An 18,205-nucleotide genomic window follows, 5' to 3' on the forward strand; every position below is an offset into this window, starting at 1 on the left:
GTTGGTCGTTTCCCGGCGAGCCTGCCATCCCCCTTGTTTAGTGGGGCCTTCCCCCGCATAGCATGGTGGGCACAGGTCAGGTGCTGGACGAATGATGTCGTCGATCAGGCAGCTTTGGAGCTTGGAGCTTGGGCCCACCGTGGTTTATGGTTCCACTTTTCGTCAGTCTCCAACATCTTTTTCCTTTGAAAAGAGGGTGTGAATGTTTCGCTTCATCACAAGACTCACGCACTGACAATGTGAGGTCTGAGATGACAACCTTCTTTTCAGGACTGGGGAAAAACGCCCACGGGTACTCGTACCGTTACTTACACTAAGGGAGACTTCTGCCATCATGTGGGTATATGCGAACTGAGACAAGGGTGGGCATACAGCTAAAACCAGGGAAGGAGTGAACATCCAACGAAGCCTCCAAGATGGCGTCTCTTCGCCTCATAGGCTGCCCTGGCAGGGTTTGCTAGGCCGTTTGGCGTCATGGGCTTAATTTTGCTCTAATGTACGGTGAAGTGTCACAATTCGGGACGGTATTTATTTTTCTTTCTCGCCCCTTCCCCTGCAGTGTGCCCAACAGTTCTTCACGGGCGTAAAGGCGGGTGTCTTCCGTGGCTTCATTCTCGGATCATGGAGTGACTTCTCGGCTTCAACCAAGTCACTCGGGACCAAGCCTACAGGAACGACAAGTCCATCGCTCTTGAACCTCCAAGTCCATCGCCAACTCGAAAGTCAGCGGCTGAGTTTCAAATTCCAAAACAACAAAGATAACCTTCAGCCCTATACACAGCAGCGGAGACAAGTTCGGTGGGGTAGAGGATCAAAGCCAGGATCCCCGATCCAGACCTCGAAATCTCCAGATCCGCCCAACACCATGGTCTCCTTCCCGGAGTGGACCACCCACCCCATCCCCGGTGTCTCGCTCTCCGCCGGCGGTCTCCTAGCCCTCGCCGACCTCAGCACTGTTGCCCAACGCACCGCCATCACCGGCGGCTCCAGCTGGCTCGATAGCCTTCTCCTCGCTCCGGGCCTGCACTATCAACAAGCTGCTGATGAACTCATCAAGTGGTCCGCATCCAGCGCTACCGCCGTTGTCGATGCCGGGACTGGGCCTGAAGCTAGTGTTGATGTGACGGGAGGAGGTAGCAACGGGCAAAGTGGGAATCCGAGACAGACAACCTTCCGCATCAACAATGCTGCCACCATACTGTACCTCCAAAAGATTGCTCGTCCAGGACAAACGGTCACTTTAGACGTGGGCACCATCCCGGCTATCAGACAGCGATTACGCATCAGAAGGTCGGAAAGCGGCTTGCATGCCACGGTGTGGACGGTAGATGACTTGCCTGATCTGGGGTGGCTGTCGCATGTTTTGTATCTGATCAGCCCGGTTTTGACGATAGCGGCTATCGTGCTGGTGATTCTGTTTCAGGATTGTAAGTCTTTTTCTGTCCTTTAACCGGCGGCTCAGATCGTATACTTACATCTATCAAAACAGGGTGGACCCTCGCCGCCCTCCTGGCCCTGATGCTCTCCCGCATCCTCAACATCTACATAATCAAACAACGCTCCAAACCCCGTCCGTTACCTTCTCCGCCATTCCCGTTCCATCCCTTCCACCCCCCCTTTCCTTCATCCCACTCCCCTGATCGCTACGCACACAAACCCGCCAACCCAATAACCTCCCTCCTCATCTCCCTCTCCGACGACACCCACCCTTGCTCCATCCGCCTCCGCGGCCTCTCGGAAGACCTCTACGCTATAATCGCCACCGCCTGGCTTCGCTCAAAGACCCATGTAGAGGGATACCTCGAAGCCACGGCAAAACTGCTGGTGTACATGGTCGCTGCTTTTAGCGGGAACATGACGCAGGTCGGAGCCATGATCATGATGGTCTTGTTGCTGGCTACGGCGGGGCTGCTGGCGTTGAGTAATGCGAATGCCAAGATGTTTAGGGTTAATGGAAGGGTGGTGGTGGGGGAAGGGGAGAGTGTGTTTTTGGGGGAGGATGGGGGGGATGGTGGTCAGGCTGGGAAAGGGAATGGGGTGGGTGGTGGTGGTGGTGGTGAGGTGCAGCAACGGCAACGAAGGAGGACAGGCGGGTTGGGCCCGGGAGTGTATCCTGTTGCGAATAGAGGGGATGGTGGTGTTGGGTATGGGAATGGGAATGGAAACGGTAATGTGTATGGGAATGGGAACGGGTCGGGGAACGACAACGTGATTGATGCGTGGCCAAACGCAAGTGACACGGAAGGAGGAAGAGGTTATGTTGCGTCGGATAATAATTGGGCCGAAAAGGGACAGGCAGCTGGTGGTGATGGTGATTATGGTGGCATGTAATGGCTGATTTTGGTGAGACTTGCGTGTTTCATCATGAGGACTGTTTACATTTTTGTTAAGCGTGGCGTTTTGGTGGAAGGAATATGGAAGCCGACTGTTATTATCTTGTGTGAAGGGAGACCAGGCGTCCTCTAGAGTCATCTTCCAGAGTCAACGAATCCCAACAGAATCATCAGAGTGGTTTCTCGTTTGTGTGACTCAGCTGGGATAACAGTCGGCGCCTTTTGATTTGGATATCTATATTCAGGGGTATCTGCGAAATATATACATAATGTTCTAGTTATCTATGTACGGACATGGCGAACTCACCCTGACCATGTCAACTTTCTCAATTTTTTTTTTTTTTTTCCCCTATTGAGTTGACCATAGCCAGACCGTGTTCAGGAACCAACAATCTCGATCAATCATGCAAGGTCGAATTCATTTTCAACGTGTTCTGATGTCTCTCTTCGTGCTGATGATGTCTTTCCTCGGAGAGATTTCTTTTTCCTCTTCTCAACTGTTCCACTCCCAAACACTCGTCTCATTCCTTCTTCTCAACCTCCTTCTCCGCCAAGGCCTGCTGAAATTCCGCAATAGCGCTTTCCAGCGCCAGCTGGCTGAAACCCGTCGAGCCCACCAACTCATCCACCCTCGTCTGGCTCCTCAGATCCGCCTCAAGCTGCGTCGTAACCGTGTAAGCGCGTTCCGCCTGGTTCGGCTTGACAATCGTCGACGTCCTGGTCGCCTCGACCCTGTTCTTGGCAAACGGTGAGACAAACACCAAGTTCGTCACCGCAGCGTTGAGGTTCGTCAGCTCCACTGGCGCCTTGTTATCCACCACATCCCACTTCATGATCTGTCCCCTCGGGTGGCCCGTCAAGAGCGTCGTGCCATCGTAGCTAAACGCCAAGCACGACGCCGGGCCAGCGCCAGGTTGCGTAGACCCAAAGGGTGAAGAAATCTGCATGACCGTTGCCGAGTCCTCGGACTGAGCGCCCAAAAGGGCCTTGCCATCGCCAGCGCCCTTGAAGAACTCGGCCATGTAAAGCGACGAGTCCTCGCAGCCCACAATGATGGCGCGCGCGGCCGGGTCGAGGGACATGCACAAGGGAAAGCTGGGGAAAAGCAGGGTGCGCAAGGCGTCGCCCGTTTGGTAGTTCCAGACGATGCAGGACTTGTCCTTAGACGCCGAGACGGCAAGGTTAGTGTCGTAGGAGACCGAGGCGTTCACGGAGAGGGCGGTGATGGCGGCGCGGTGATTAGAGAGACTGCGCTCGGGCTCGTGTTCGGCGGAGGAGGGCGTCAGTTCCAAAAGGGAGGGGAGGGACCACACGTGGATGTCTGAGTCGTCGGAGCCGGTGAGGACATGGAAGGGCGTGGAGACCACGACGGAGACTGCTTGGACGTGGCGCGCTGGGGTGGAGATTAGGCGGCCGGTTGAGGTCTGGGGAGGTTTAAGCAGTATGTTAGTTGGAAGGGGATTGAGGGTGAAGAAAGGGTGAGTGAGTGAGTGAGTGAGTGAGCGAGCGTGTCTCAGAAACACTTATACCGAAAACGTACCTCCCAAAGCATGAGCCGACCTTCTGCTGTGCCCAAAATCAGGACGTCACCAGCCAAAGTCAAGCACCGGATCCTCTCGGGGAAAGCCACAAAAGCCTCCTGGTTCCCGCGTATCCTCGAGTAAACGTGGACATAGGCTTTGTTCTCCTGAGCAGCGTAGACATGTGTATCGCTGACGGCAACGCAGTTTACCGGCGCTGAGCTCTTCTTGAAGTTGTATTTGACTGAGTAGGTAGGGCTCAGGGTGTGGCCGTAGATGCCCACGTCCTTGGCGATGGACGTGTTGGAGCTCAGAGGATGGCCGCAGATGCCTGAGACGAATTCTTCCGACAACATCTTGTTCTTCTGGCTGATTTATGTGGCTTGCCTGTCTTTCCTCTTTCTCTCTTTCTCTCTTCTTCCGTTTCCTGCCGATCTTGACCTTTTTCGACTCTTTTTGGGACTTCTAGAAACAGCCGCGGAATGCGACAGGCGTGGCAGACGTGTGACCTTTGCTGTAAGTACAGAGATGTGCTGTGAATCCTGACGGAATGCAGGTTGCTGAAAGGATGTGTGTTTCCTCTTCTGGTCTTTTTTTGGTGGATGTCGTGTGAAGTGATTGGTACAAGACAAAATTTGATGTTACCGTCCTCACGCCCGGTGGGAAAGATCCGGATTCCAAAAGCGGGATGTTGGCTGGGTTGATCTGATGCAAGGTGTTCCGAAGGACTTCAGAATGATCATGCAGGGTTTGGAAAAGAAAAGATAGTGCTTGAAATCTCAGATGTCTTTTTCAAGGGCCAATGGTGTTGTCGTCAAGACCTTGTGAGATGCCCATGAAATTTTAAATTTTGTAATGACGGCGTATGGTATGTATGCACGTGGATGGAGTTGAGAAACGCCAAGACCGCCAGGCAGTGGGGCGAGAACGGGCCAGGGCAGGACGGGGAGCTTGGACCCCGATGCGACTCCGTCAAGCTCTCTCCCGCAAAATTCACCACTGCCATCGTCCTTCGTCCCTCATCCATCATCCGCTGTCTGTTCGGGTTGTTACCCTCCATGCGCAGGTCTCGCTGTTGTCCGTCCTCGGGCTGAGGTGCGATTGCGATTGGTGAGCAAGCGAAAGGCCAACCAACAACGGGCAATCAACCAGTTGACGACACCACCATTTTTTCCATTTCCCCTCAATCCTCTTACTTTTTTTTTGCTGCGTCTGTCATCACTCCAGACCCCTTCCCTCCTCTCTCAACATTCCTTTTTCTTGGCGATCTTTCCTCCATTGGTTCGATGCCCGCAAACCGATGAGATAAGGGGAGGAAGATATCGGATTTCTGTTGACTGACTGACGCACATGGCTCACTTCACCCACTCACCGTCAATTCTGGAGGAGTCATGACATCCGGACAGTCAAAAACCAACAACATGTCACCATGTTACGGTGAACACGAAATATTCGATCGGGAAATGGCGGCTTCATCCTGAAATCTCCCTCGGCGACACCTAGGCTGGGACGATATGGCTAGCTTTGGTTGAGCCGACGGGTACCCAAGACGCGGCATCTGTGTCTATCCGTCCGTGATTGATAACTCTTCATGTCTGGCGCCGACGGCCAAATGGGAAGGCAACTCGCGCAAGAGTTCGTCGAGGTGCGCTGGATGCCAGTTCGTGTTACTATTTCGCCCCCCTGCATCTTGACTTTCATAGTATGTACGCCTAGCTACGCCTCCAAAATGTTGGCCACTATTTCCTTCCTTTTCCCTGCCCAGCTTGCTGTGGCCTCGATATGTCGCTGCGGACAAGACAAGCCACGACGCAAAGGGAACGTTTCTTGTTTTTGTTTGAAATGGCCGTAAGGCGGCAACAGCTCCTCCATCAAACGTTCCTTATAACAGCAATCTCGTGTCCACGCTCTCACGGAGCACTCAGTGTCTCCGTCATCTTTATCACTGTCTCGGCTCTAGAGACCTTCTCGATCCCTCGCGTGTTGGAAACCAAGGGCGCCATTCCGTCCAGTGTCTCACTTGGTCTGCTACGCCCCCTGTCGGCTCAACTGTTTTGACAGCGCCGGGTATCACCACATAGAACATAACGTTATATGGTGTAAGTCCACGTACAAGAAATCATTCTTTCCGCATGACATTTGTCAGTCGCGGTCTTCCCCAAAGGAAAAAGTGGCCATCTTATAACGTGATGTCCGCTTGGTCCGCGACTGTTCACTCTGACCCTTCTCAACCACTCAGTCGCGACACCTTCTAACTGTGTCTGGTAGGCTACTGTCTAGCTTGTTTCGCTGTTACGAGGCGGCATTGGAAGAACTGTTCCAAAACATTACACGGCAGACTTGGTGTATCGGCATTTCTGCTAGAACCCGGTTTCACCGTCACACTAATCACCGTCTCCCATTCACTTCCACGGAGTGTCCATACCGTCCAACACCGTACGCGCTCTTGTACGAGGCAAGCTCCCTTCGCCGTGGCAGGGATATGCCCCGGCTTCATATCAACAGGCGATCAGCGCAGGGATCCATGACCACCTCACTTACCCCCAAACGACGATCTGACTTGACCACAAGCTGCTCGTCCTGCGTCCTTCCTGCGACCTGCATCCTGCATCGTCAAGTTGGCGGCTTGAAGTGGTAGCTTAGCTTCTGCCTCTTCCCTTCACACGTTGACCAGCCCCGGTTGACGTCCGGTCCCTTTCAAGGTTCTTTTCGTCCGGTGTCGTCAGGGAAGTCCGCCACCAAACCTATTTCGACTTCTTTCCCCGGCCCAGCAATCAAAATGGAGGAAATTAAAACGCAGTTCAAAGGCTTCAACTTCCCCGAGCTCCTCGTCCAGAGCTTGGAGGAATCCGAGGTGTTCTTCAACAACCAGTCCATGACCGCCGGTTACCCATGCCAAGGCCTTGCAGCAGCGACCCACGTGGACGAGGACTATTCATATCGGACATCAGATCAAATGTCAAACCAAGGGCGGGCACCAAACCACCACCACCACCGACGAACCTCCTCCCGTACTTCATCCCATTACCAATCTGTGACCCACCAGAGTGCCCGGCACTCCCTCTACGAGGGCACGGAGCGCAGATTGGTGGCAGACATGCCGGGGTACCATGAGCAATTTGGGGCCGGGGACGACTCTTCTGATACCTTCAGTGATTCATCTGTGGAGAGAATGCCACCTTCGATCAGAACCCGCCAGCAATCAGTGGTCACAACTACCACCTCGATTTCCGGTCGCAGCTCTTCGCCATTCTCTAGCAAGCCCCACTCACCCTCTTCCACCTCGTCGAAACCGACTACAAACCGTCAAGGAACGTGGTTTGATGATGAGCCAGACCTGATGCCCGGATCAGAAGAGCCCGACATGGTCAACGACCGTTATGTTCCCCCTCGGCCGCAAACAGCCCTGGGATTCAACGACAAAATTCTCGCCAAGACTGTACCGTCCTCTCCAACTTCTCCGAGGACGCTGTTCCCGAATGCGATGCCGATGGCACTGCCGATTCACTTGACCGACAATGGTGATCGGCCGCGCACATCTTCGGGGCAGTCTTGTATAGGGAAGCCCCGCATCATTGACATACATCCGCCAGTTGTACCCAAAAGGAAGTCGTCACTGAGGAAACTCCATCTTCAGAAACCGGCAGCGCTACCTGCATTCTGCCAACAGGAAGGGGCGGCCAGCGACGCGGACGGTTCTCAGCTCGGCAATGTTCAGACTAGGGGCATAACACTACTCCCATCCCCGACGTTGCCAGTGCTTTCGACGCCCGGGGGCAGAACGATCATCGATGCCTCGAAAAGGCCGTCGCTTGAGCTATATATGAAGAAGAAAGTTCCACACTCACAGACGGTGCCTACGGAGGTTGGTGTAGCCAGGCAGGAAAGTGTGAGAGATCAACACTCGGCGGGAGACAGCGTCTCAGATTTACGCTCGAAGCTGAGTGTGAAGACGTCGACTGGACACCTTCAAGGGTGGCTGCGATCGCATACGGAGCCAGCAGTTGGTCGTGTTCGTGCGTCTAGCTTCGTTCCAAACAGTCCTGTGGCGGGTGTTCCCTTGCCTGCAGACGTGCTGAACACTCTGCGCATCTCGACCTCTTGTTTTCCGGAAACCACGCTGCTCACCTCCAGCCTGTCCATCGAGACCATACGGACCTATTCCAGGAAGCTCAAACACCGGGTCAGAAGGCCCACCAACAGTATCGACGACGAAGACAACGAGTCGATCTTCACCTTTTCGAACCTAAGCACCAAGTCGCGCAAGCGTTGGAACCTCCCCAACCTGATGCAAAGCCGGCGCGCCAATAAGAGATTTGCAAGCTACGCCCACGACCTGACCGCAAATACCTTCCCCGAGCCGAGAGCGAGCAAAACCTCGGGAGTGCCAGAGTGGGCACCCATCAAGAACATCTTCCCCACCGGCACCGACCGCCTGTGCGACGCCCTCTACGCGCACCTAATCGCCTACAACTACATCGGCACCCTTTGCCCGCCCCAACCCGGCACATCGTCGCACATTCCCAAAGAGACCAACAATGCTCCTCAGCGGAATCCTAGTAGCCCGACCCGCCACTCAGACGATAACAACGTGCGCCGCATCCCCAGAAAGGCCGAGAGCATCCTGGGCATGAACGACGAAGCAGCCGCGAACTTTTCCTCTAGTGGTCTTTACTCTCCCAGAGACGGCGGCTTCACCCGTCCATTCACCAGAGACAGCGAAAAAGCAGGTGGTGCGCCAAAGATGTCGACCAGCAGCGGCGGCGGCGGCGGTAGCAACGGCGCTGGTGGTTGCGACTTGGCTATGCTAAGGGACATTCACGCTGGTTTAGCGAAGTGCATTGCGCGTTTGGTTACGACGCTGAAGCTGACTACTGGAGAGGGTATGGTGGAAGGAGAGGCGCTTTCACCGAAGGAGACGGCGGCGTTGGATCCGTTCTTGTTGAGGACGCTTTGCGAGTTGGTGAGGTGTGCTGAGGAGGCGGTTTGTTGAAGTGGTTGGTTGTTCTGTGTTGGTGATGAATTTGATGAAGCGGCTGCGATGGGATGATCATCGTGATGACTTCATTGGCCGTACCGGGCCTTGTTTTTTTTCCCTGTTTTCTTTTTTCCCCTCTTACTCACGCGAGCCTAGTTCTTGCGAGGATGCTTTATGATAATCAGACGTGTCGGAAAGGATACCCAATGGCTTGACGGAGAAGGCGACGGGAGAAGCGAAAAGAATGAGTTTCCGGACTTAAGCTACTTATAATGGCACATCCGGCGCGGGCGAGGTGTAGTGTTATGTAGGTGGTGTAGCTGGGTGTTGTGTACGATCGGGCTAGGCGACTGGACGGCTCTTATATAGTTGAGCTCACCGCCGTATAAGCCGATGGCGACATGCCTTTTATTCGTTAATATTTAGTAAAATACCCTCTGAGACCAATTCGCTGATGTTGATCAACATTTGAAAATGATGACACCATCGTCGCCCTGTAGGGCTGTGTTGACTCCACTGATGATCAGGGCGGTACCATATGCCAAGGCGGGAGCTAAGTTGTTGACGTGGAGAGGCTGAAAAAGGAGTCTCTCAGGGGGGTTTGAAAGGGGGGGTCTGATGACCCGAGAGACTGACAGAGGGGTCTAGTGTACTGTGTAGAACAGCTCGTCGCTCACGATGATCACTAAAATCTCAATGGTCGATTGTTCTCACCGTCTCCATCAACCCTGAATCCCCATCACATTTAACCTCCGCGTCCCTTCGGAGCCAAGAAAGCCGGGTTCTCCTTGTCTCCTCCTTTTTCTCCATCCTCCTCCATAATCCCGTCCTCCAGTCCACATTCACCGGACCTGCCTGCGTATTTCCTCAGTGACTCGCTCGGCACATTGCGACAGCACTCGGAGCACACACACGAACTAGAAGGCGTATTCGTAAAACTCTCAATTGGTCCCATACCATCGGTAACCATAGCACAAAAAGACAATTAGCACACGCAAAAGGCTCACTTAAACGCCGAGAGACGTCGGAAGTTAGCACGCCCTTTCCACCAACAAGATAACTCAGTTGGCACCACCCGACCTGACCAACTGATTAGACTGAAGCCGACCGATCGAGGAACTTGGCTCGATTGTTGCTTGTTTCAAACAAAAACTATCTATCAATTTTCCCATCCACCCCAACGGAAGGATAACATGGACCAACAACAGCAACAAAAAGACAAGGCGCCGCTTCGGCCTCGTGTCGCTAACGCTTGTGAAGCTTGCAGGTTTGCCAAGGTCAAGTGTCAGGGGAGCAGCCAAGCGGGGATATGTAAAAGGTTGGCATGCTTTATCAAGTTCGTGATGGCGTGCATTGCTGCCCGTTCTTCCAATTTCAAAAGATTGGTGTTCAAGTGATTCTTTTCTATGTTCCAACAGCCGCTAACTGGTGGATTCAATCATGTGTTGGTTCAGGTGCTTGGCTTCGAAACGAGAGTGTATCTTCAAGACCGGACCCACAACAAGACGGCCTAGAGGGTCGAGGGTGTAGGTTACCTTTTTTTTTCTCTTCTTTGCCTTTTCTTTCCTTTCTCTTACCCTTCAAATGCAAGTGCGCAGCTCCTCAAAAATAGTTTCTCAAACTCGTTCAACATGTCCCCATAAACTCACTTACACCTCCTCAGAGCCGACAAAAACTCCACATCAACAACCACAACCACCAACCCCAGAACATCAACAACCACAACAACTGGCATAACCACAAACAGGACCGTCACAAACCCCTCCTCCCTCCAAAAGCAATCTCCCTTACCCGGTCTACCCCCCGGTCCATCCCGCACCTTCACCATCGACGTCCCCATCCCCACCTCCTCCGTCGACGTAGCCATCAGTCTTGAATCTCTCCGTCTCGACCACGAAGGATTCATGGATCATATCTGCCCCAACACCGGGGTCGATTCCGAGGACGAAGACGGTACCTACGGCTATGATCACGAGTACGACGATGATGGGAACTGCGAAGGAGACGGATCGGTAATTTCCAGCCATGCTAGCTCCCTGCCGGTTGGAGCATCGGCTGCTACGCCGGGGAGTAGTTCTGCTTCTGCTTCCGCTTCTGGGGTTGCGCAGTTTGGGGCTGGTTTTGGGGGTGGTGGTACGGGGCCAAGGATTGGAAACCGAAACGGAGACCGAAACGGAAAGCCGGGACCCGGACCAGGAGGAAGCAGCCGCTCCCTCGCCTCCCTCTCCGTGCAACCGCAATTCAACGTCGACTCTGCCTCGCAACTGTTGAATACTTTTCAAAAGGTTATGGTGTGGCATTTTCCCTGTGTGTTGGTTGATCATGTTTCGGTCTGCAACGACGATGAGAATGAAGTGAAGCTGGAAGAAGCAACAGTGGCGTCCCTAGCGAGGGAGAGGCCCTTTGTGCTGCTGGCTGTTTTGGCGGCGGCGAGCAGCACGAGGACTTTGCAGGGCCATAGTCTATACGATGAGGAATTTAGGAAGATTTTGGGGCTGAAGTTCGTGGCTGGGGGTGAGAGGAGTTTGGAGTTGTTGCAGGGGTTGGCGGCTTACGTTGCTTGGTGAGTTTTTGTGTCTACGTGCCTATAGACTGGGTTTTGGAGATTGAGGATGACTGCTAACGATTGTGTGTTCGTGTGCCCAGGTATCCCTTCCACCTTCGTCCGAAAAACAGACAAGCGTTCCAGTATGTGCGTATGGCGGTGGATATGGTCAACGATCTCGAGCTGGACGTGGATCCTGGTTTTGATGAACTCAACGGTCCGAGACGCCCTAGTCCGCAAAGGCTGGAGGAGATCAGGACTTATCTGGCTACGTATTATGTTGCGTCAAAGTAGGTCATCATTCAACAGAGATGTCTTGTCACGTAGTTGGACTAACACATATATGATAGCTTCGCAACATCGTGGAACCGCACACCCTCCATGTCCTTCACCAATTACACCTCCAAATGCTGCGACATCCTCGAAAAGTACAGCATAACCAAAGGAGACTGCATCCTCCCCTGGTTAGTCCGCCTCCAACGGCTCTGCGAAGAGACCAATGATCTCCGCAAGCCGCAAAGGGGTGGAATTAGTGGTCTACCACAACAAACCGAGAGCCAGATCGAGATGATCATCAAAGGCATGGAAGCCCAACTAAACGAGTGGGAGGCCAAGATGCCGTCCGAACTGAAATCAATACGTACGTTCATATTTCCCTACCCCTTTCACATTTCCCTCTCCCTGTTTCCCTCCAAACATAACTAACATCCGCCCTCTTTGCCCAAAAAGCCTCAATCCGCATAACAACCCTCTTCACCCGCCTCTTTTTGACTGGCGCCCCCCTCCTCAAACTTCCCTCCGTCAAGCTCCCCGGTTTAGAAAAAGGTCCTCCGCCTTCCTTCCGCGTAGACCCCAACCGTTTGCTAAGCCTAATCCCCACCTTGCACCAAAACTACGAATACTTCTTATCTCTCTCAGCACACGAAATCAACGCCTTCTCCATGATCGGCTGGGGCTGTTTGATTTTGTCTACCATCCTCGGGTTTCGCATGAGCTTCCCCATCACGTTTTGTCCCGGGTGGGATGATTATGGGGCCAGGAGGGTGGTGCGGTTTGACAAATTCCTGGAGAGGTTGTGTCGGTTGGGTACGGGCACTGCCTCGTCTGCTTCTTCTGAGGGTGGTAGTGTTGATAAAGATCGGGAAAATGTGACGCCGGCGACGATGTCGACGACTAAAGGAATGGATGTGTTGAGTGCTAGCAAGGTTGTGTTTGCGGTGGTGAGGAGGAAGTTTAGGAATCGAGTTGCCAAGTTGGAGGGCACAGCGAGTTTGGGTAAAGAGAGGGATAAGGATGCGAGGATGGGTGGTGTTGGTGTTGGTGTTGGTATCTGTCCTGTTACTGGCAAGGCGGTTGGGGAGGACGAGAGTAATGCTCATGGTTATGCTCAGTCCATCTTGGCACATGGGGAGGAACAGCACTTTCAATCTCAACAACCACTCCGTCGGCACCACCAGCACCAGCACCAGCACCAGCACCAGCACCTCAATATCCCAATACCACCAACAGACTTAGACTTCGTCAACAAGAATATCCACCACCACCACCAGCACCCCCAAGCTCAACAGGAAGTCCTAGACATCCACATGGACCTCTCCATGCTTCCTCTCGATATAGACATCCCACAATCACAATCGCAAGCAACACCCATACCCATACCAACCCTTCACATCCCCTCAACAAACGTGTCCGGATGTCCCATGATGGACGGCAGCCTGGAACCCTATTACCCCTACTGGGATGAGACGTTTGCTTTAAATACTGGGGGAAGTCCGAATAGTCTGGGTAGTCTGGGTAGTGGCAGTAGTAGTGCTGCTACTACTGCGAATACTACGAGGAATGATGGTATGGAGTTTGGCGGCTCAGGTAATGGGGGTGGAGGTGGACAACACGGACATGTATCAGGGGATGGGAATAGTGTGCCGTCGGGCCCGGGGGGAATGCCAATGATGATGGGGTCGGGGATGGGTGGTATCAATATGAATATGGTTATGAGTATGGGGATGGGGTACAATGATCTCTGGGCTGCGATGACGATGGATTGGGCTGGTGGTGGTGAAGGTGTTGAGAATTGGGCCTGAGGAGGGAGGCCTTTTGGCTTCCAGTCGGTGTTGACTGATGAGTTGCTGAAGATATGTTTTTTCGCATTCCTCATGATCGGTCATGAGTGCTCATTTTCGGACTATAGGCTAAAAAACCATGGACAAATGTTATGAAGAAATACTCAAACACTCATCCTATGACTAGCTACTTGAGACAACGTAAGTCAGTCTCAGGAAAATCATCAGGCACTTGCTTACACACATACCTTCCCGCTTTTGATATCGCTTTCAAAATAAAGCATTTACAACCATGGGGGAAAACCTAGTCACCTTCACGCCCCAGTCTCCTCGAGTACTACCAGACCATTGATACTCACCCCTCTCCCTCTCTGTTGTCCAAGCAAGTTTATAACAAGAGCAACCAACCTTACAGACAGGAATCGAACAGCTCAAACAAACCGTTTATGACATGTGATTCTCCGTTCACGCAGGTAATCCCAACCTGGTTCCAACGCTGCATACACTGACACACCTACCTACCTACCTACCTACCTACCTACCGGTGCCTGCTGTTGGTTGTGTGTTTGAATGTTTGAAGCAGTTTGCATGAAGCCGGTGAAGCTTTTTACGCGCCAATGGGACGGACGCATAAGGGTAATCGCACAGGAGACCGCAGATAACCTTACTCTAGGTAGGTACCTGATCTGAAGGTACGGGACAGATGTAGGTAACTCACACATCCAACGCTCAAGGATTTCTTTATTTTTTTTAACAAAAAGATGGAAAAAAAAAAAAGAAGAAGCCAGAGCCTGGTCAAGGTGACCAGAAGGCAACACCACCTACCTCCTGGATACGTATCTTGTAGACCTGGTACTTAGGTATCTTAGGTCACTTATCTTCTCCTCTTCATCAAGGTATGAACCCATCCCCTTCTTCGATTCTTCGACGGGAGATAGGTGAGTACCTAAAAGGCCCCCCCCCCCAACGCCCTGCCCAACTCTTCATCAACTGAGCGGGACGAGAGGACAGGAACGACCAAGCACTTTTGACTGACTGACTGACTGACTGACTGCCTGCTCGCTCTTTCCAATTTACAGCCCTCCATCGCTCCTTCTCTTGTACTCATCGTGCGTGCCTACATACTTGTGGACCTCGCTCGGTCTGCAAGTTCGTTTAGCACAAAAGAGATTGATTGCTAGATTGATTAGGCAGGCGGAGCAACATCAATCGGCCGGTCTTTCGGTCGGTCGGTTGGTCAGTCGGGTCGCAAGGAGTTCCGACAACCCCGCTTTTGGTGGCTTTTTTCTCTCTTGTCCTCAAAGAGAAGACTGGCTGGGAACCTGTATCCGTCTCTAGCCTAGGTAGGTTGTCTTGGTGGTGTTGGGAAGAGATGGGAAGAGTCGGAGGGTTGAATCGGCTTAGGATGGAACTGACTGCAGTTTGGGAGAGGGGGCTTCGAAGCAGCAGGTAACGAAGACGATGTAGATGGGTCGGGACGGAAGGTAGGGCTAGAAGGGCAGGTAGTTGAGGGTTTCATTATAATTTGGTAAGAAAGTCTTAAAAGGTCATTGTACTGGACTTTGGGTTGAAGGTACCTGAGTAGGTAGATAAAGCAAAATTGCCCGGTCATTGTTTTGGGTTATATCAGAACAAAAACGATACCACATACAAACAGTAAGTGGTAATAGGAAAGAGCGAGCAGTTGAGCATCTCGGTCGTCTCTGTCTTCCCGTCCGCTCCTTTCTAGGTACAAAACACCCGACATCTCGAACTTGAAAGCGGCGTCTTTAACGGAATGCTCCTTCCCAGGTCGGAAGTATCAAAGCCAAAAGTCAAAACTATCATCAACCCCACCAACCCATGCATATTAAAAACTCTGCCGTCAACTAAAGCCTACAGCTCTTGAAGAATACTGCCAAAACAAGTGTGGTATTGCCGACACATTTTTTCTAGGGGAGAGATACCACACTACCTAGGTAATCTACTAGTCTAGTAGCAACCCGTCACCCCGTCACCCGCAAGTCACTCGTCACATATTGTGAACGGCTATGCAGGTCGCAAAAAGCCGAGGATATGGTATGGGTATGGGAAGGGAATGAATGGATGGATGGCTCACCACCTACAACTGAGACATTGTGCTGAAGAATCGTCAGTGGGTGGGTGACGAGGTGGTGAGTGGTTGTGTGCCTCTAGTCTAGTCAGTAGTATAATAATACCTAGTAGGTGGTGTGTAGAGGGTTGGTAAAGGGTTGATTTCGTGAAGAGCCAGTGAGCGTGAGATAAAGAAAAAAGAGCGTGTGTAGTGGGGAATTTAGGAAGGTTGAATTAGAGAAAATAGTTGCCAATAGGTAGATGAATGCCTGTCCGCCTACTTCCCGTCTGATATAGCAAAGTATGTAAGTATGTCTGTCCGGGTGCAAGGCCATAGGGAGATGGATGGAAGAAAAGTCGATACCGCGCCCACCCGCCTGCCCCCGCCCGCTCGCCCGTCTCACTCACTTCCACTTGAGGTGAGATAGATCACACCTCACTGATTGTAAGCTTCTTACAGCTTCACTTGAACCCTGAGGATGTGTGTGTGTGTGTGTGTGTGTGTGTGTGTGTGAGTGTACGGCTTACAGCGGATCCTCCTGTTCTCTAGACTCTATACAAGCGCAGGGTCTTGATACACAGGCAAGATGTGACTGGGTTCTTGCGGTCGGGGTCGGGACTTGCCATCCTTCCTTCTAGCCGGCTCATCAGCCAGCCCTTTCTTCTTCTTCCCCAGTGTGGGGTGTTGGTTGTTGGACGTGGTTGTCATGCGGCACTGGACCCTTTTCTTCTTCTTCGGCCTAGGCTTACCATTAGATGTCAGCTCAGACGTACAAAAGAGCGTACTATGTGCTACCCTTCCTCCGAGTTATACTGGAAGAACAACAGGGATGTTGAAGAATGGTAGGTACTAAAGAAGGTGTTCCCATGGATGAACCTCGGAGCTTCCCAGGCTGCAGCTGACATAGTGTGCAATCACATTTCGATGACATAGTTTCAGCCCATCCCATGGGATGGAATGGCATGGCAGGGCGAGCATGGCTTAACATATCACACTTTTCTTTGCCAGTCGGAACGCAGCGGCAAAGGAAGGGCAAATGCGAATATGGGGGAATTGGACTATGAATGGTACACAGTATACAAACAGAAAAAAGAAGATGGAAAGAGACAGTTTTCTCGGTAAATGGCATGCCGACCCGAGAGACGACGGATAGTAACTTGACCAATCCCTCTCTCCCCATCATTTCGATGGCATGGCCGATCAAAGTACGGAAGGTAACAGAAAAAAAGTTGGATCATGATGATTCGTCTTCTTTTTTTATTATTCTTTCCAAGGAATTAGAAAAGGGAGAAAATGGTCTTCTTCTGTCGCTCGTTCGGTATTCAATCAGAACAAGTCTTGGCCTGTTTCAGTCCGGGAGCGGGATGCTGGGGTACCTGGCCTGGCACACTGCGTGGTGGGCGGCGTCATCTTCGCTCGCCATGCCTATATATTTTATCGGCAACGCATGGATGGCTTCTCTCAGGGACCACCGATGGACTATCACCTACTAGTCAGTTGATCGACGTACCCCGTGCGGTAGGATTTCCGGAGTGTGATGACGGAATGTGTTGAATATTCCAGGCTGATCGCCAAGCATATATGTCTCAACGTAGGGTGAGTATCGTCTTCCTGATTCGGGTAGTCCCACTCATGGCCAATTTATTGAGAGTATATCAGACCTGGAAAAATGCTGAGGAAAGGCCGAATACCATAGCGCTTCCGTCGCTTCAACGCTGATAAAAGGACACCGGCGGGCCCGCTGAGAATGGAATTTATGCGTGCCACAAGGCGTGGTTATGGTGGTGACTTTGACCAACAGGCTTCGATTCCGGGGAGAATTGGTCAGCATGGCTAATGAGGAGTGAGGGTTACACGGCTACCCCCCGTGGAGTTCTTGGGTTGGGGGGGATGGCAAGTATGTAGTTTGGTGGGATATAGATTGTGGTACAGTTCTTCAAGCCTGTGACGAGTGTCAGTGCACCTAGAGTTGGAGGCTTGAACCAAGGTAGAAGGGTGGTGGAATCGCTGTCTCGAAAGGGGAAATTGGATGCATTATCTCCCACCGGTTTCAGGCATTTGTATCGGGAAGCAACCCTGCGTTCCCCCATCCTATTTATTCGGAACCCGCACATTGATTAGTTGCCTTGTAGGTATTCTCCGGGGTGGGAAGGGGAGGGCTGCCAAGCTATGCCTGTCAGGATGAATAGCATGCCCCGCGATGTCGCCTTGTTTTAGTTCAAGGATCCTTCCCATCTGACATCTCAGTAAAAGCCCGGAACAACCTCTTCGGTAGCTGAATGGGAACTGAAGAGCGTGAAATTGGGGAGTGACCTTTTCGTGACAGTCCAGGCAAGGCACGCGCCAAAAGACCCAATCGCACATGATGCAAAAGCGCCAAGATGGAGCATGGCCCTGTAACGATGCACAAGAGCCGAGAAGATGGGAATGTGTGCGTACATATGGCCATACGGAGGGGAGTGCTTTGTGTGTCAAGGTAGACGGGAAACGGCTATGCCTTATAGCAAGACTATAGCGCCAACTTGTTAGTTAGTCTTGTATAGCCAAATCGGCAGAGAAAAGGCTGTAGTGTAGAGTAAGCCCAGATCTGTGCCATGGAGGCTTTGCTCGCCCAGACATGAAAATGACGGTGCCTTCACCGGTCCTCATATCCGACCTTCATCGAACACACCAACTTGGTCTTCTCCCACCCGCG

General features: G+C 52.3%; 4 protein-coding genes across 4 annotated transcripts; 3 read left to right on the plus strand and 1 right to left on the minus strand.

The window, feature by feature from the left end:
• Positions 1–198: 198 nt before the first annotated feature.
• SMAC4_01252 (uncharacterized protein) lies at positions 199–2,331 on the plus strand (the record flags this gene model as incomplete). The annotated part of the gene is made up of 3 exons (XM_003352370.2): positions 199–336; positions 390–1,427; positions 1,490–2,331. Exons 2-3 carry the CDS (start codon positions 866–868, stop codon positions 2,329–2,331), a joined length of 1,404 nt encoding a protein of 467 aa, XP_003352418.1. The 5' UTR covers positions 199–336; positions 390–865.
• Positions 2,332–2,345: 14 nt separating this feature from the next.
• Positions 2,346–4,713, minus strand: SMAC4_01251 (uncharacterized protein). Its single transcript, XM_003352369.2, has 2 exons — positions 3,874–4,713; positions 2,346–3,757 (listed from the first exon to the last, which is right to left on the minus strand). Exons 1-2 carry the CDS (start codon positions 4,207–4,209, stop codon positions 2,855–2,857), a joined length of 1,239 nt encoding a protein of 412 aa, XP_003352417.1. The 5' UTR covers positions 4,210–4,713; the 3' UTR covers positions 2,346–2,854.
• A 1,688-nt stretch (positions 4,714–6,401) lies between these two features.
• On the plus strand, positions 6,402–9,270 carry SMAC4_01250 (uncharacterized protein). The gene has a single exon (XM_003352368.2). It carries the CDS (start codon positions 6,633–6,635, stop codon positions 8,844–8,846), a length of 2,214 nt encoding a protein of 737 aa, XP_003352416.1. The 5' UTR covers positions 6,402–6,632; the 3' UTR covers positions 8,847–9,270.
• A 163-nt stretch (positions 9,271–9,433) lies between these two features.
• Positions 9,434–13,674, plus strand: SMAC4_01249 (uncharacterized protein). The gene is made up of 6 exons (XM_066089559.1): positions 9,434–10,149; positions 10,286–10,357; positions 10,495–11,394; positions 11,478–11,666; positions 11,727–12,016; positions 12,106–13,674. The coding sequence occupies exons 1-6, from the start codon at positions 10,025–10,027 to the stop codon at positions 13,455–13,457; spliced, it is 2,928 nt and encodes a 975-aa protein (XP_065945817.1). The 5' UTR covers positions 9,434–10,024; the 3' UTR covers positions 13,458–13,674.
• Positions 13,675–18,205: the final 4,531 nt, after the last annotated feature.

This window comes from Sordaria macrospora, chromosome 1, assembly GCF_033870435.1.
Source record: "Sordaria macrospora chromosome 1, complete sequence".
NCBI classification, from domain to species: domain Eukaryota; kingdom Fungi; phylum Ascomycota; class Sordariomycetes; order Sordariales; family Sordariaceae; genus Sordaria; species Sordaria macrospora.

Bases quoted from the DNA above. Each gene is read 5' to 3' on its own strand.
- SMAC4_01251 (XM_003352369.2), bottom strand. From the start codon at position 4,209: ATGTTGTCGGAAGAATTCGTCTCAGGCATCTGCGGCCATCCTCTGAGC. The intron at 3,758-3,873 runs GTACGTTTTCGG...AAACCTCCCCAG, and splicing joins GTCGGCTCATGCTTTGGGAG to ACCTCAACCGGCCGCCTAAT.
- SMAC4_01250 (XM_003352368.2), top strand. From the start codon at position 6,633: ATGGAGGAAATTAAAACGCAGTTCAAAGGCTTCAACTTCCCCGAGCTC.
- SMAC4_01249 (XM_066089559.1), top strand. From the start codon at position 10,025: ATGGACCAACAACAGCAACAAAAAGACAAGGCGCCGCTTCGGCCTCGT. The intron at 10,150-10,285 runs GTTGGCATGCTT...GTGTTGGTTCAG, and splicing joins CAAGCGGGGATATGTAAAAG to GTGCTTGGCTTCGAAACGAG. The intron at 12,017-12,105 runs GTACGTTCATAT...TTGCCCAAAAAG, and splicing joins GTCCGAACTGAAATCAATAC to CCTCAATCCGCATAACAACC.